The 19143-nt window shown below is 37.4% G+C and overlaps 1 protein-coding gene and 1 pseudogene across 1 annotated transcript; both read right to left on the reverse strand.

Moving 5' to 3' along the window:
* Nucleotides 1-3030: 3030 nt before the first annotated feature.
* On the reverse strand, nucleotides 3031-17990 carry LOC139446318 (uncharacterized; annotated as a pseudogene).
* On the reverse strand, nucleotides 10461-14851 carry LOC139446730 (uncharacterized). The gene is made up of 3 exons (XM_071228030.1): nucleotides 14569-14851; nucleotides 13050-13241; nucleotides 10461-10672 (listed from the first exon to the last, which is right to left on the reverse strand). The coding sequence occupies exons 1-3, from the start codon at nucleotides 14849-14851 to the stop codon at nucleotides 10461-10463; spliced, it is 687 nt and encodes a 228-aa protein (XP_071084131.1).
* Nucleotides 17991-19143: the final 1153 nt, after the last annotated feature.

A 19143-nucleotide genomic window follows, 5' to 3' on the forward strand; every position in this document is an offset into this window, starting at 1 on the left:
ACTAGAAGTAAAGGAGAATCTTACTTTTTAGGCTATGGACAGGGATTTGTCGCTTTTTTCCCTCCAGCATTAAGCTAACACCGGCATTAAGCATTACCTAACTCACTTTCTCACTCACTCACTTACTCAGAGGGTTTCAGATTCTCCCGAGGATAGTGATAACAAAAGTACGATAGCTTATTGGGGTCCAAATTGAAATATGGAAAAGACACAAAAAGAAATTTGTTATAACGGAAAAAAAGAATCGTTATTACGGACAAAATTCGTTATAACGAAAAAAGATTCTTTATTACGGAAATAATTTCGTTACAGCGGAAAAAAAAATTGTTATCACGAAAAAGATTCGTTATTACGAAAATGTTTGTTATAACGAAACTAAATTCGTCATTACGAAAAAGTACAAATATAAGCGATGTCCTCACTTGACTTCTAATACTAGGAAGTAACAACATGAGGCGGCAAAACCTTGACCACCTTGTTTAGGAGTATTTTAAGCTAGGAGTGAGTGAGTTTGGTTAAACGCCGCTTTTAACAGTATTCCAGTTATATCGCGGCGTGTCAGCTTAATATGGGAGGAAAGCCCGAAGTCATATAGGTTTCAGACGTTTACCACTTTGGTGAAACCAACGAGCACGGGTATGGTGCTGACAAACCTAGAAACATAATCGGTGCGAACCGGGATTCGAACCCACAATCATAGGTTTCTGGCGTGCCCAAGGGACGCAACTCTGCACAGCGAATCGCGGCGCCTTGGACGACTGGGCCACCCGTGCCCCCTTTATGCCAGGAATATTCTATGCTGAAATGCTAAGTTTATTAGCTGTTGCACACAACATACTTATAAGCAAATCTACGTTGAATAAGAACTCTACGAAGACTACAAGTATCGACACGAAAGGACCTTTACGATGTCATGGACGTTGCAATGTTCATAATCGCAGAAACCGAAGCAAAGCAACATGGATATCGATGGATGCACTTGAAATGCATCCAGGCTGGATTTAACATCCCAAGGGACACTTTATATAATATGTTGAAGCTCGTAGATCCTGTTGGCGTATCCTCTAGAAAAAAAGGCGTCCTCGAATGCGACAGTACGTAAGCAAAGGGCCGAATTACGTTTGGCATGAAGATTCCTCTGATAATTGAAGCCATACGGACTTGCAATAAATGGATGTATTGACGGATTTTCAAGTAGTTTGGCTTCAAGCAAATAGAACAAACAGTGATCCAACAGGTCAAGCTACTATCTTGATGCAGTAGGGCAGTTGATCCGTGCAGACATGGGAACAAAAAACCGTTACATTGAACAAATGCAAATACTTCTCAGACGGAATCATGGTGATGAACTTTCTGGCGATAAAAGTTTTGTGTACAGCAAAAGTACTCACAATCAACGGATTGGGTAGTTTTGGGGTTGCCTTAGGAAGGAAATGGGACAGTTTGGGATGGATTTGTTTTCGGAATTAGCCCATGACGGCGGCCCTTCTTCATTTTGTGGAGACTTCCTTGACAGAAGTTTGGTTCAGTTCTGTTTCATGAATTTGATGCAGGTATTATTGACTGTTGACTCTTTCTGATGATTTACAAAACCTGTATCTTACGTCTTCCTCAACTTAACTGTTTTATACAATTCTAACTACGTTTCTTACACACGAGACCAAGCACGTCAAGCTTCATGAATTACGTTATAGGGATAACCGTAACAGTGCCTAGCAGGTCATGTGCCACAAGGTGCCTTGTTAAGATGTTGTCGTCATGACATCCGCGAAGCAGGTTACTAGTTTCTCCATTACTCTCGTCCCAGACATTATGTGACGAGATTAATCGAGACAATAATACCCTGCTTCCAAGGATGTCACCTTTCACAATTTGATTTTACCTTGAACATATGATTTTGATATTTTATCACATAATACTTTAATCAGATGTTGTATTTGTATCGTTACAGAGCTCATTAGATACATTGACTGCAACGTGGAATACACACACCATCTCGACAAAGTCCAATGGAACCCGCGGCGGTAATCGTTCGTTCAGGCTGTACACCCTTCCAGAGCTTTATGACGTGGAAGATCGGATTTGTCCAGTCGACGAAGAGCTTGAAATATGTGAAGAATAAACTGTACCCAAACCAGCTGTTCCTTGTGATGAGACAGTAAGGAAACTGTGTTACGAGATCATAGAAGAACGTGGATTTGAATTGCCTACTGATGCTAAGGAAGCCAAGCATTTATATCTAGAATTGAGGAGGGTCATCAGGTTGGAGCTCTAGAACTTGAATGAAACAACACTAAGATGTGGTGAAGTGTTTAACTTGTTCAATAGAGTGTCATCATACAAGGTTTTCCTACCAACTAATATCTAAGCCATGTCAAAATGACGTATTGACGCGCCAATTAAATGGGGATTGGGGTTTTAACGCTGAAAAAACCCAACTTCCGGTTGATTAAAAAATCTGAAAATATTCAGAAGGGTGGTGTAACAACTCAATTTACACTGTCAATATTGGGTGTGACCACCATTTGCGTTGCTACAGGCGAGGCAGCGGCGGCGCATTGAAGACATCAGATGATTGAAAACAGCCTGGGGTAATGCCAACTAAAGATTGAGCCAACTGAGCTAGCTTTAGTTGGTATAAAATGACTCTGTAAGGATGAATTACAAATCAACACGAGCATGTTTTCTTTTCTTTTCTTTTTAATTTAAATATGATTAGCTTTTGTTGTACATGTTTTTTGTGCAGGTTTTGTGTATGTTGTTAAAACCGAACTGGTCCCATTGCTTCTGTAGAGAATAGACAGAACCAGCGTTTCAACACCTCCAACAACTAACGAAAAACACAAAACAAAGATATCTTGAAACCGTAATACAAGTGAAACAGATAATAAAACAACTCCGTAAAATAAACTTGTATTTTTTTACAAAGTGCATCGTAAACCACAGAACCCATGTCATATAAGGCAGATTTAAGGGTACTGGAATCACACTCAGGAACAAGGGACAGGAAATCAGTTTTAATGTCACTGGTCACATTGCCGTACAAACATTGTTGAAGGAATACAGTTGTTGACTGAACTGGGAAGTATCCCATTCCTTTCCAACCTGGAACTCTTTTTCTCCGAAATCGTGTCTTAGACAAGGCACATTATAGTTGGTACCCAGAGTGCAATATGAATAGAACGAATTCCAAAATTCCTAAAGTGCATTCCTTGTAACCCCTCCTCCATCTTCAGTGGCTTCAGATCTGCAACTTGGAAGGATTATTTCAATCGTAACTATGTTTTTGAACGGTTCTTCCTTCAAGATAGGCCTCTATGCAGCCTTATGTCATGGCTCTTGAATGAATCATTTTTTCCAAAGATTCAGCTTCAGGAAAGTCATCCAATGTATCAGGGGGTTTGTCAGAATGGTCTTTTTCTGGTTCGACACCGGCAGTTTATGGCTTCCGTTAACAAATCACCTGTATTAGAGCTGGGTGTCTGTTCTGTATTGGTCTCAGTATTTGCTTCTACAATAAGACCCCTTGAACGTCCTCGTCTAGGCATCCATGTGACTTCTGGAAGAGTATCGGCATCAGTAACATCATGTCCTGTTGGTTTCTCCGAGGATATCAAGTAAAATCTAATCAGAGGCATTTTTGTGTCGCTGTAAATACCGCCAATCGTGATGTCATCCTTGGCAGGTTCTTCTGTAAAATCCCAAAGCTCGAAATTACAGTCTCTTGAAGAGCCTTTTGATGATTGTCCGTAAGGAAAAAATAAGTTTTTCTCTGCCTATACGAAAGCATGTTTTGACGAATCCTTTTTATCGAAAACTTGCGGGTTCCACCACCCTTTTTTTCTTCTAAAAACGTTTGTGATTCCTGTTTTCGATTTGTACTTCCATCCCAATTCTATCACTCTGGTTTCCTTCTCAGCATTTCGACTGCCAAAGTATTTTTGGGTGTTTTCATGTCCTTTTCTTCTGGTGGGGACCTGTCTCTCTTTTTATCTTTCCTTTTAGCCTCAATTTACTCTCTGAGTACCGACAATGACTTACTCTGTTTAGTTTCTTGTTTTTGTTCTATGAGGTTGAGCTGGCAAAAGTGCCTTAACCTCAACCAATCTGTCTCTGTGTTGCGACACGTATTCAGATCTTCATCCTTCATAAGGTTCACTACATCAGCATCAACATGCAATATTCAGTAATGTTGCATATACTTAAACCGAATTCGATAGCAACTAATAAGTAACACACGCACACCCCAACACACAGTTCTCAATATTATTGTCGGAAAACACCAGTCTATAAAACAACCATATTTAATCATATGCACCATTGAGTGCAGTATTGTATAATTACGTTTAATACTTGACAATAAGATATACCGTTTGTTCTTTCATATGTCTGATAACTCCTTCTTTGACAATGGTATTCATGTATTCCCAGAAGTCCATTTCGTAAAAGAGAGACTTAAAATCATAAGTGTTCAATGCTTATAGCACTTTGTTTCCGTTATAACGAATCTTGTTTTCGTAATCACGAATCTTTCTCCTTGTTCCGTAATAGCGAAAACATTTCCGTAATAACGAATTTAATTTCATAATAACGAATCTTTTATTCGTAATAACGAATTTAATTTCGTAATAACTAATCTTTTTTTCGTAATAACGAATATATTTTTGTTATAACGAATGTTTTCTTCGTAAGAACGAATATATTTTCGTAATAACGAATCTTTTTTCAGTAATAACGAATCTTTTCCTCGTTATAACGAATTTCTTTTCGTGTCTTTTCCATATATCAATTTTGACCCCAATAGGCTTTCGTAGAAAAGTCAACTGTAGCAGTGTACAGCTTTTGTACAAACAAGTGAACCCAGATCAGGGGTAGAATAGGTCTTCAGCAACCCATGCTTGCCGTAAAATACGACTGTGCTTGCCTTCAGAGGCATCGGATGGTCAGGCTCGCTGACTTGGTGGATGCATGTCATCGTATCCCAATTGGAGTGCGGCGTTAAACAACAAACCAACCAACCAAACCAACCAATTGCGTGAATCACTGGATTGTTTGGTTCCTGACTCGATTATTTAAAAACCGCAGTCATATAGCTGGAATATTGCTAAGTGCGGCGTTAAACAACAAACAAACAAGTGAAAATACAATTTGACCAAACGAACAATATTTATTTATCTTGACGTCAAAATATAAACTATTTTACAACAATTCACTTTTCATTCTATTTCATGTGCAGGAAGAGTGTGAACATAAACACATGCTATTTAAACCCGACATATAACATATAGCAACAATACAACTAATCCGTCGAGCGATAATCGCGATGTCAGTCAATAAACAGAAATTCTATCATGCATGCTTGAAATATGATTACCTCGCATCATCACTACGGACCCGTATCTCAATATTTAAGTTGTGATACAATCCACATCTCAATAATAAGGTACCAGTGAAGTTACAGATTAGAATAGGTCTTCAGCAACTCATGCTTGCCACGAAAGGTGACTATGCTTGTCGTAAGAGGCGAAAAGGTGAGGTGAAATTGGGTTTAACGTCGCGTCCAAGATTATTGCACTTCTATAGCTACGTGCATGCACGTGTGTGTCTGTAGCTGCTTGTACTAGTCCGGACTGATGCCGATTTATAGTGCTAGCTCACTGAGATACCATGCCGCAGTTTAACATGAATACCCCACTCAGACACAGTGTACTGACTCCGAGCTGACCAGTTCTTGTTTTAGCCCCTTAATGTCGAGCGCCAGACAGGGTAACAATAAGTACCATCTTTTAACGTCTTTTGGTATGACGCGGCTGGGGAGGCGACAAACGGGATCGGGTGGTCAGGCTGACTTAGTTGATGCACGTCATCGATCCCAATTGCGTGGATCGATGCTCATGATATTAATCACTGGATTGTCTGGTCCAGACTCGATAATTTTTCAGCTCGCCGTCATATAGCTGGAATATTGCTGACTGCGGCGTTAAACAACAAACCAACTAAACCAACATGCATTAATGTAATTGAAGAAACCTGTTTAGAAGGGTTGCATGTATTTCAGCATGTTTGTTAAGTTTGCCACAACTTGGGTTTGAAAACGAACATATTTACTATATTAGCGAGGAAGGCCTTAAGATAATTAGATCAAATTGATGATTTTACATCTCTGTGGACCGACATATTAGATGAATCATTTTTAGTCTCTGAGGGGTCGCAACTGTTGGTACACACGAGGCGGGCATCTGGATAACATTTGGAGCAAATGCATAATTGTCTGTTATTTGGCCTGATAATGTACACCCCAAATGTCAATTCATAACTAGTAGTATATTACAATTTTGCACAAAATGTATTAAGACTTATGTCGAAAGTATTTGCCACAAAGCATATGTGTGGCTTTTATATTTGTTTCATTTTGTCATGATTTGCCTCTAGGAAAATGTCTTACAATAGCAATACATCTGTTTATTTGGGTTATCCAAGTATTTTGCTCTCTGATAACCCCTGAAAAAGAAGCTCTGTGAAGCGCAACAAACAGGCCTATATACATACCACGTCTACAGGAAGCGCACTGTAAACGTTGGCGCAAATTGAACGTTACACTGTAGATAGTTCACGCATGTATATGAGCCGGTAACCTAGAAAACAATAAGCTACTTGTCATGAGTTCTTTTTCTTGTATCACATCGCCTGATACTTTCTAGTCTGTTAAAAAAGACCCTTTTTCATTTATACTGTCATATTTTTGTGAACACAGAACTCGGAGAAATTATCATGATTTGAGTATCAACTCTCTTGCAATAACAACGCCCATGCTATAACACCCTTAACTAGATATTCAGACTTCCAACAAACATGACAATGCCTTTTAACAGCAAGTTGATATGTCTTCTACAACAACTTATTATTGACAGAGTTCAACGTTCATGAGCATTATAGTGTGAACATGCGTCAATACGATCTGGACTCCCTAACCTTCAACAGTACCCGGCTGAAATGCAGTAGATGTGTTTGCTATTGTTTCTATGCACGTAACTGTCAATGGCATTCCAACTATTGTCTGTTTGAATATGAACTATTTTTACACTTTAGTAGCACTGTTGGTCTATTGGCCTAATGTTAGATTATACAGAATGCTCAGCACAATAGTAAAGCCAAGGGGATAACCAAACGGGCGACCCTAGTTTATTAGAAAATACGCCTTCACCTATTATTAGTTCCAATTCATACACCTTAGGGGGTGCGAGACAGAACTTTTAAAAGAAACATGGAAACATCTGTTTTCATTCCTTGTAAATGATATTGTTCAGACGGCCAACGTAATATCCAATAAGGAATGATTGAACTTTTCATTCTAATGTTTGCAGATGATATGGTCTTATTCGATAGTACAGTAGTGGGGTTGCAAAGACACCTCGACAAAATGAAAATTTATTGTCATAAATGGAAATTGTCTATTAATATAAGCAAAAGTAAAGTTATTGTATTAAGAAGTAGTGGTCGTCTTCGAAGATATGAAAAGTTTTGGTTTGGAACTGACATTATAGAAATTGTTCCTACTTATAAATATTTAGGTGTTCATCTTTCATCATCTGGTAGTTGTTACTTTACACAGAAGACACTTGCTTTACAAGCGATGACATATCTTCTCGCTTTAAAATCAGGCTCAAGGGATTTTATGAAACTTCCTTATAATGTACTTTTTACAGATATTTGATGTCAAAATACTACCTGTTCTTTTCTACTGCTCTACTGCTCACCCGTCTCATGATGTCATCAATGTACATGATAGATTCTGAAAGAATATTTTTTTTCCAATGTGGGAGATTTGTCCCCAATATAGTTGCTCGTGGTGAGCTTGGACGTTATTCACTTCAAGTCAATCAACATGTTCGTATTGTCAAATATTGGCTCCGACTTGTTTCTAAAAAAACTGATATAATCCTTAGCCATGCTTATTCATATCAATACAATCTGGCAGAAAAAGGAATAAATTGCTGGGCACTAAAAGTAAAACAAATTCTTTATTCATATGGTTTTGGCCATGTTTGGAATAGTCAAGGAGTAAATCAATTTGGTTTTATTGATAACTTTAAAACAAGATGTATTGATAGAGATAACCAACAATGGTCTAGCAATTTAAGAACTTACACAAAACTTTCTTTTTATTCTTGTATTAAGCAATATAATGTATTTGAAAATTATCTAGATTGTATTCCAGTAAGTGCCTATCGTATTGCTTTGAGTAAATTTAGATGTTCTGGTCATACTTTGCTAATTGAAAATGGAAGGAAGTACAATATACCTAGAGCTAAGAGACTATTTTGTGTAAGACCTGAAGTGGAATCTGAATGTCATTTTTGTTTACAATGTCCATACTATGACAGTTTGAGACGTAAGGTTCTACCTTATCATTTTTACACAAATGTAACTTTTGATAAATTTGTAACACTCTGTACATCTAAAACCCCATGCATAAATAATGCTTTAGCTAAATTTACATTTCTTGCTTTTAAAAAGCGTAATAACTTTCTCATTGGCGCTGAAATTGTCTGACTCTGATATCATGTATTGTATAATGGGCCGGTGGCCCCTTTACTGAAATAAATAAATCTCTCTCTCTCTCTCTCTCTCTCTCTCTCTCTCTCTCTCTCTCTCTCTCTCTCTCTCTCTCTCTCTCACTGTTGGTCTATTGGCCTAATGTTAGATTATACAGAATGCTCAGCACAATAGTAAAGCCAAGGGGATAACCAAACGGGCGACCCTAGTTTATTAGAAAATACGCCTTCACCTATTATTATTTCCAATTCATACACCTTAGGGGATGCGAGACAGAACTTTTAAAAGAAACATGGAAACATCTGTTTTCATTCCTTGTAAATGATATTGTTCAGACGGCCAACGTAATATCCAATAATGAATGATTGAACTTTTCATTCTAATGTTTGCAGATGATATGGTCTTATTCGATAGTACAGTAGTGGGGTTGCAAAGACACCTCGACAAAATGAAAATTTATTGTCATAAATGGAAATTGTCTATTAATATAAGCAAAAGTAAAGTTATTGTATTAAGAAGTAGTGGTCGTCTTCGAAGATATGAAAAGTTTTGGTTTGGAACTGACATTATAGAAATTGTTCCTACTTATAAATATTTAGGTGTTCATCTTTCATCATCTGGTAGTTGTTACTTTACACAGAAGACACTTGCTTTACAAGCGATGACATATCTTCTCGCTTTAAAATCAGGCTCAAGGGATTTTATGAAACTTCCTTATAATGTACTTTTACAGATATTTGATGTCAAAATACTACCTGTTCTTTTCTACTGCTCTACTGCTCACCCGTCTCATGATGTCATCAATGTACATGATAGATTCTGAAAGAATATTTTTTTTCCAATGTGGGAGATTTGTCCCCAATATAGTTGCTCGTGGTGAGCTTGGACGTTATTCACTTCAAGTCAATCAACATGTTCGTATTGTCAAATATTGGCTCCGACTTGTTTCTAAAAAAACTGATATAATCCTTAGCCATGCTTATTCATATCAATACAATCTGGCAGAAAAAGGAATAAATTGCTGGGCACTAAAAGTAAAACAAATTCTTTATTCATATGGTTTTGGCCATGTTTGGAATAGTCAAGGAGTAAATCAATTTGGTTTTATTGATAACTTTAAAACAAGATGTATTGATAGAGATAACCAACAATGGTCTAGCAATTTAAGAACTTACACAAAACTTTCTTTTTATTCTTGTATTAAGCAATATAATGTATTTGAAAATTATCTAGATTGTATTCCAGTAAGTGCCTATCGTATTGCTTTGAGTAAATTTAGATGTTCTGGTCATACTTTGCTAATTGAAAATGGAAGGAAGTACAATATACCTAGAGCTAAGAGACTATTTTGTGTAAGACCTGAAGTGGAATCTGAATGTCATTTTTGTTTACAATGTCCATACTATGACAGTTTGAGACGTAAGGTTCTACCTTATCATTTTTACACAAATGTAACTTTTGATAAATTTGTAACACTCTGTACATCTAAAACCCCATGCATAAATAATGCTTTAGCTAAATTTACATTTCTTGCTTTTAAAAAGCGTAATAACTTTCTCATTGGCGCTGAAATTGTCTGACTCTGATATCATGTATTGTATAATGGGCCGGTGGCCCCTTTACTGAAATAAATAAATCTCTCTCTCTCTCTCTCTCTCTCTCTCTCTCTCTCTCTCTCTCTCTCTCTCTCTCACTGTTGGTCTATTGGCCTAATGTTAGATTATACAGAATGCTCAGCACAATAGTAAAGCCAGCGAGACAGAACTTTATAGATAAACATGGAAAACAATCCGGAATAACACACATATCCCTATTACATATTATATTCGCAGAGAAAGTAATACCAATGATTACAAGGTGCATAAAGCCTATGACATGCATATTATATGCAAAGGTGCATATGTCTATTTCATCGTATATTCGCAGAAAAAGTTGTAAAGCGTATTGCAGGGTGCATCATGTTGACCCGTACTGTCCAGTGCCATGCAGTCCTGTCCCCTGTCAGCTCCATTCGGCTGACCTGGTGACCAGTCAATGAACGGCATGGGCCAAGCAGCCCCTTCATCCCAGTAGGCCCACTCTCCTGTGCTGGGGATCCGATCTCCTCGGATGTAGGCTGAAATTTTGGAAATCAAATTGTCATTCCTTAGTTAAGACTATATATATTAGTGCCATACATGTAAGAACACTTGAAAATAATTTGACAATAACAATTGGATATTCGGGGATAAATGGGATATTTCAAAAAATAAATTCTGCAAGAAAAAAATAATTTGTCCATTGTTTCTGAAGGAAAATATACATTGTTGTCGGGGCAAGTTGAAAATTGTGAGATATAAAACGTCAAGCCTGAGAATAATCAGTATAGATACCAGTGCCTGGCGAAACATCCCATAGGGCCTTAAAGGCACTAACACAGCCGTGCGAGTGTCCTCAGGTGCTAAAACATAAACACTGTTGTCTGGCCATGTTGAATGTTGTGAAATATAAAACGTCAAAGCCGTAGGATAACCAGTATTGATTACCTGCCGAAACATCCCATCGGGCCTTAAAGGCATCGCGGGTGAGATTACAGAGAATCTGTTTTCAAATCGGATGGCTTGCATTCAAAACAAAAGCTTGAATTTGCAGATTCATCTAACAGCAAGCAGGCTGTACATATTATTGAAGTACTATATCGTTTCAGTTACTAATACAACTATGGGCACACATTTTCTGTAACTATATATTGAAGGTTTGCAAAAGACATTATGCATATTTAAGTCAGACGAAATAGATGTAACATAGTATAATAATAGTATAATAAACATCGAGACAACTAATTATACCAATAGCATACTGACATAGGATAAACATTGTAGAGCAATCTGAGAAAATCATTAAATACATTATAAAAGAACAAACCATCAAACACAATTCAAGCAAATTAAGTAGGAAAACAATGTTAATAACGGCTAATTTCGAAACCAGGAACGAAACAATCAGTTTTTTTATGTTCGCTAATATGGTTGCTGGAAAATTCAATTTATCACAACAAACATTGAGTGAGATAGACAGAATACTAAACGAGTTCCCTCGTGATTCTATGAACCAGTGAATTGTTCTTGTACCTGACGAGCGAAATTGGTATGACCCGAGAACGAGTTTGGTATTGTATTTATTACTTTTCTAAAGTTTACTGTTTTTAACAACCTAATTGTAGCATATATGAAGGAAATAAAACTGTACGATAAGATGTATATTTTAAACTGAAGTTTTAGTTATCTTCGTTTTTATATAATGTTCTTTTCCAAAGGATACTGAATTTGTTTTTCTAGCCGCGAATAGCTGGAATATTGACGATGCGGCTAAAGGCAACATTTACTAAGTCACTCACGGTCCTGTGTTGTCTAAATAGGGAGACATCTACGCGATCCACGGCATAATTCAATTGATTTAGCAGAATAATACTTCAAACACATTAAAAATAGAAACGTATTATCCCATGATATCAATGTATATACAACGGACTACCTTAAGAATGTCAGTGGTCCTTTCCACAAAGATATCGTAGAGCTTAGACTACGACTGGTGTTGCGCTTCGATCGCTTTGTGGAACAGGGCCCGGCACCATAAAGTTTTCAAACACGGTACCATACTCCAGGTTTGATGGGTTTATCAAGTATGCATAAACTCCTCTCAGTGATTTATCATCTCTACAAGGAATGTCACTGAATAAGCCCAAGAAAATTGTTTTTTTTTAATATTCGCCAGTGAATGATATTTCTGCAGTACACAAACACGCGTTTTGGTATTAAACACTGTGTGATACCAACTTATTGTTATTAAACGTTATAGTTAAAATGGATAGAATTATCATTAAACCACCCGCATGTTATCAGAAATGAGCGAACAACTGTAACTTGATAAGGTCGTCATGTTGCTTGACGACGGGCCATTATCACGCCCGTTGATAAGTGACGTCATGCATTGTTCTATGACGTATCCATATTTGTAAAGGTTCTTCAGTGACATTCGTTGATTGCTGTAAATGTTTCAAAACCGATATTATTGTTTCTTATTTGATAACAGATTCTATCAATTTCAGCTATTATATTGGTAACGCTATGTTTCAGGGCATTATCATTTGCAGAAGCCCCCCGTCTTTTCAGCTACCCTCCTTCGTCGGGCAGTTAATAGAAGACCTCGTGCTTCTGCATATTATAATGCCCTGAAAAATAACGTTACCCTGATAGTGGCATCGTCAACAGGCGAGTAATAACAATGTCAATGCAATGAAATTGTATCACAATCGTTTGTACACTTTTGTGACGTCATCGGTTACCATGGCGTCACAATCAAATGACATAATTTATATTTCTGCCATGCCACTGATCAGGATAGGTGTAATCACGTTGTGCCTGAAATGCTGCCGATGAGCCTTTAAAATATATTTCACCTACTCACTCAAGCAAAATATACATGTTGGTTAGAACCAAAAATGTCATAATTACTATAGTCGATCCCTGGAACCAGAGGCTCGAAGAAGTCCTGCTTTTCCTGAGTGTCAACCGTTAGAAGATCAGAACCTCCTTCCTGGATACATGTATCCTTTCCTGCTCGGTTGGATGAGTAGAGGCGTTTGTAACAGACGTTAAAATCTGGTTGATAGCTGTAACCGCTGCCAATAGGACAAGCCCGAAATGCTAGAAATGAAGAAATTTGACCATGCTTAGACAAAGGTTTCTAATCTGCCATCCAAGAAGTTGTAAAATGACATACAATATACATAATCAAACGTAAGAACTACTTCACACAATATATATTGTTTAATACCTCAATTTTGCGTGCACCTCAGAGATTAGTAATGTGCCCGCTGAAGGACAAATGTCTTATTAATCACATCATTAATACATAGGAAATGATGCTTATTGTTTCTTATTTGCAATTGAATTTGCATTATTGCTTGTCATAATGGCAATGTAATGAGGATTGCGTCCTTACAAGGAATGTTTTGGTTGTTTGTTTGTTTGTTTGTTGTTTAACGCCGCACTCAGCAATATTCCAGCTATATGACGGCGGTCTTGGATATGATGTCATGCATCAGCCAAGTCAGCGAACCTGACCACCCGATCCAATTAGTCGACTCTTACTACAACCATAGTCGCCATTTATGGCAAGTATGGGTTGCTGAAGACCTATTCTACCCCGGATCTTCACTGGTATTACAAGGAGTGACATGGCTGATTTGTGTCCGACTCTCGCTTTGATAGTTCTTCGGCTCGCGTTAAAGATATCGGTTTGGCAATTCACTCTCATCCTAAGTACACCTTCAGGCCAACCAGATAACTGGTATATCACACCACCAATCAAAAATTCTATGATTTACATTGAGTAGTTAATTCGGTCACGTTCATTCATTGATATAAAACTGAAGGAGTTTAGATATATGGTAAATAACTGCTGCTTATTCGACAACCTTGATGTTCTATTTACTCAACCCCGAACAGAAGTTATACAAGTTACAAATTCGGCTTGTTTCATTGATGTGTTCTGTATGTTGTTTCATAGGCTGAAACAATTGTCAACAACACAACAAAGCACAGTGCATCTGTATAGATCTGAGTAGAAAAAAGGTGAAAACAATGAAAACATCAACCAAACATCAACCACATTTCTGGACTGCTCAAATACATATGTATTAGCAACAATATAGATAACAAGAAAAGGAATCAGTAAAATGATATTACCACGATATCATACCACGATAATGCATTCATTTTGGAGAGGAGTACACTAGATAGCAAAGCAAAGATGGATTTTATTATTTAAAATATCTAGCGCTATTAGGTAAACCAGATGATTTATAGGCACAGTGTAACACACTTTCGGTGTTTGTTTATTTATACGTAGATACACTTAGATATAGGATAAATTCTAAGAAGTTCGTGTTTATCATAAAAGTAATGTAGATTTTATTTTTTCAGAAAGACCTCTTAAATGTCAATAGGATCAATGATACTGTGAACTCACCAGGTCCAGGGATTGATCCGATAGGTCCACTGCACTCTGTGCCTCTGTTAAAGTTGTATTTCAACAACTCCATATCCACCGCAGCAGACGGGTCCGCTTGAAAGGTTCCTTGGTATAAATAACACACCAAATACAGGGTACCAAAGGCCATGGCCTCACACAGTGACTGCCGCATACATTCATGGGCGCAGTCAAATAAACTACCAACTTTCATTACCGTCATGTTATTGGTAGGAACGGTATTAGTCTGTACAAGATCAAACATCATTCCAACGGTAGCCATGTTAAATGTGAAGTTACGACGAAACAAAACTAAGATCAACCTTCCACTCGCATAGTGATTATAATGCTTCGATGTTCCGCGACTGCATTGTAAAACACTCAGCCAACCGAATACTTGATTTATGAACACTGTAGCGAAAGAAACTGAGTCACAACGACTTGCAAACAATAAATTGATTTCAGTTCTTTATTGTCAAGAACAGCTTTGCACTTTTTTGAAAACACCGTTGTGTGTGTCCATGATTCATAGATCAACATATTGGAAGTCATCTTGCCATATTTTGTCGAAAATCACTTCACTTGAGCACTTGTTATTTACAACATGGTATGTCAACACACCGTCCACTGTTGAATTACCATGGGAAGTTAATGTTCTGTTTGCTCATGAGTAAGTAAGTAAAAAATACGGTAATACAATGTTTTTTGCAATGACATTGCAGTTCATCCAATGATTCTTTCATTGAATTATCCAAATAATACCTTTTAAAAAAGATACAAGACACACGAATGGACAGAGATACATGTTTCAGTTAAGTTTTTTAAAATAATTATAAAAACTTGCACGTATACAGAGACTTGTCGGGAAAGTAAAGAAATTGTTCACGTTTTCAAAACTTGTTAAACCACATATATCTTTGCAGAGATTTGTCAGGTATATTGATGATCTGATATCTTTCAATCACCATCAAATAGCCAATTACCTTCCATTGATTTCTACATCCTGAACTAGAAGTAAAGGAGAATCGTACTTTTTGTGGCTATGGACAGGGATTTGTCGCTTTTTCTCCTCCAGCATTAAGCATTACCTAACTCACTTTCTCGCTCACTCACTTACTCAGAGGGTTTCAGATTCTCCCGAGGATAGCGATACGAAAAGTACGATAGCCTATTGGGGTAAAAATTGAAATATGGAAAAGACACAAAAAGAAATTTGTTATAACGGAAAAAAGATTCGGTATTACGGAAAAAATTCGTTACAGCGGAAAAAAAGATTCGTTATCACGAAAAAAGATTCGTTATTGCGAAAATGTTTGTTATAACGAAACTAAATTCGTCATTACGAAAAAGTAAAAATATAAGCGATGTCCTCACTTGACTTCTAATACTATGAAGTAACAACATGAGGCGGCAAAACCTTGACCACCTCGTTTAGGAGTATTTTAAGCTAGGAATATCCTATGCTGAAATGCTAAGTTTATAAGCTGTTGCACACAATATACTTATAAGCAAAACGACGTTGAAAAGAACTATCGACACGAAAGAACTTTTCCGATGTCATGGACGTTGCAATGTTCATAATCGCAGAACTAGAAACCGAAGCAAAGCTACATGGATATCGATGGATGCACTTGAAATGCATCCAGGCTGGATTTAAGATCCCAAGGGACACTTTGTATAATATGTTGAAGCTCGAAGATCCTGATGGCGTATGCTCTCGAAAAAGAAAGCGTCTTCGAAGGCGACATTACGTAAGCAAAGGGCCGAATTACGTTTGGCATGTAGATTCCTATGATAATTGAAGCCCTACGGACTTGCAATAGATGGATGTATTAACGGATTTTCAAGGAGTTTGGCTTCAAGCAAATAGAACAAACAGTGATCCAACAGAAGGGTGGTGTAACAACTCAATTTACACTGTCAATATTGGGTGTGACCAACATTTGCGTTGCTACATGTGAGGCAGCGGCGGCGCATTGAAGACATAAGATGATTGAACAGCCTGGGGTAATGGCAACCAAAGATTGACCCAACTGAGCTAGCTTAAGTTGGTATATAATGATTCTGTAAGGATGAATTACAAATCAACACGAGCATGTTTTCTTTTCTCTTTAATTCAAATATGATTAGCTTTTGTTGTACATGCCTTTTTGTGCAGGTTTTGTGTATGTTGTTAAAACCGAACTGGTCCCATTGCTTCTGTAGAGAATAGACAGAACCAGCGTTTCAACACTTTCAACAACTAACGAAACAACACAAAACAAAGGTATCTTGAAACCTTTATACAAGTGAAACGGATAATAAAACAACCCCTTATAATAAACTTTTACAAAGCGCCACAGAATAAAACAAATGTTATCACAAAGCCATCACCTGTCACAATATATGTCAACAGTCGCACGGAAATATGCCACTGGAAGGGTTAAAAGATGAAGATATGAAAATCTCATAAAACGTTTGAGAGTGATTTTGTCAAACTCACGGATAAATCTCCAAAGATGGTTTAAGACTACATTCTCTTCAGGTTTCATTGACTCGGGAAATTGCAGGGTGTTGATAAAGTCTGGCTACAGGGAGTTAAATAGATCCTCTGGTATCTGAAGGGGACTGAGGAAGGGACTCCAACGATCTATTACGAACATTCCGTCACCCAATTTTTAAGGGGTTTATCAGAATGGTCTTTTTCTGGTTCGACACCAGCAGTTTATGGCTTCCAATAACAAATCACCTGCGTTAGAGCTGGGTGTCTGTTCTGTATTTGTCTCAGTATTTGCTTCTACAATAAGACCCCTTGAACGTCCTCGTCTAGGCATCCATGTGACTTCTGGGAGAGTATCGGCATCAGTAGAATCATCAGTAACATCATGTCCTGTTGGTTTCTCCGAAGATATCAAGTAAAATCTAACCAGAGGCATTTTTGTGTCGTTGTAAATACCGCCAATCGTCATGTCATCCTTGGCAGGTTCTTCTGTAAAATCCCAAAGCTCGAAATTAAAGTCTCTTGAAGAGCCTTTTGATGATTGTCCGTAAGGAAAAAATAAGTTTTTCCTGCCTATATGAAAGCATGTTTTGACGAATCCTTTTTATCGAAAACTTGCGGGTTCCGACACCCTTTTTTTTCTAAAAACGTTTGTGATTCCTGTTTTCGATTTGTGCTTCCATCCCAATTCTATCACTCTGGTTTCCTTCTCAGCATTTCGATTGCCAAAGTATTTTTGGGTGTTTTTCATGTCGTTTTCTTCTGGTGGTCACCTGTCTCTGTTTTTATCTTTCCCTTTAGCCTCAATTTTCTCTCTGAGTACCGACAATGACTTACTCTGTTTAGTTTCTTGTTTTTGTTCTATGCTGTTGCCCTGGCAAACGTGCCTTAACCTCAACCAATCTGTCTCTGTGTTGCGACACGTATTTTGACAGACCCTCATCCTTCATAAGGTTCAGTACATCAGCATCAACATGCAATATTCAGTTATGTTGCATAATGTTAAACCGAATTCGATAGCAACTAATACGTAACACACACACAGACACACACGCACACCCACACACACACTTCTCAATATTATTGTCGGAAAACACCAGTCTACAAAACAACCATCTTTAATCATATGCACCATTGGTTGCAGTATTGTATAATTACGTTTAATACTTGACAATAAGATATACCTTTTGTTCTTTCATATCTCTGATAACTCCTTCTTTGACAATGGTATTCATGTATTCTCAGAAGTCAAAGAGAGACTTAAAATCATAAGTGTTCAATACTTATAGCATTTTGTTTTCGTTATAACGAATGTTTCTCCGTGTCTCCGTGTTCCGTCATAGCGAAAACATTTCCGTAATAACGAATCTAATTTCGTAATAACGAATCATTTTCGTAATAATTAATATATTTTTGTAATAACGAATCTTTTCTTCGTAAGAATGAATTTGTTTTCGTAATAACGAATCATTTTCAGTAATAAGGAATCTTTTCCCAGTTATAACGAATTTCTTTTCGTGTCTTTTCCATATTTCAATTTTGACCCCAATAGGCTTTCGTAGAAAAGTCAACTGTAGCAGTGTAAAGCCTTTTTTACAAACAAGTGAACCCATGAAGATCCGGGGTAGTATAGTTCTTCAGCAACCCATGCTTGCCGTAAAAGGCGACCGTGCTTGCCTTCAGAGGCGACTAACGGGATCGGATGGTCAGGCTCGCTGACTTGGTTGATGCATGTCATCGTATCACAATTGCGTGAATCACTGGATTGTTTTGTTCCAGACTAGATTATTTAAAAACGGCAGTGATATAGCTGAAATATTGCTGAGTGCGGCGTTAAAGAACAAACAAACAAGTGAAAATACAATTTGACCAAACAAACAATATTTATTTATCTTGACGTCAAAATATAAACTATTTTACAACAATTCACTTTTCATTCTATTTCATGTGCAGGAAGAGTGTGAACATAAACACATGCTTTTAAACCCGACAAATAACATTTAGCAACAATACAACTTATCCGTCGAGCGATAATCGCGATGTCAGTCAATGAACAGAAATTCTATCATGCATGCTTGAAATATGATTACCTCGCA

The sequence above is a fragment of the Haliotis cracherodii genome, unplaced genomic scaffold (genome assembly GCF_022045235.1).
Source record: "Haliotis cracherodii isolate W230 unplaced genomic scaffold, xgHalCrac1.p SCAF_6, whole genome shotgun sequence".
Classification (NCBI taxonomy): domain Eukaryota; kingdom Metazoa; phylum Mollusca; class Gastropoda; order Lepetellida; family Haliotidae; genus Haliotis; species Haliotis cracherodii.

What these genes read in the sequence shown, in the direction of transcription:
- LOC139446730 (XM_071228030.1), bottom strand. Translation starts at nt 14,851, where the DNA reads ATGGCTACCGTTGGAATGATGTTTGATCTTGTACAGACTAATACCGTT. An exon ending in CGGATCAATCCCTGGACCTG is followed by an intron (nt 13,242 to 14,568) that starts GTGAGTTCACAG and finishes CTTCATTTCTAG; the next exon opens with CATTTCGGGCTTGTCCTATT. An exon ending in GGTTCCAGGGATCGACTATA is followed by an intron (nt 10,673 to 13,049) that starts GTAATTATGACA and finishes CCAAAATTTCAG; the next exon opens with CCTACATCCGAGGAGATCGG.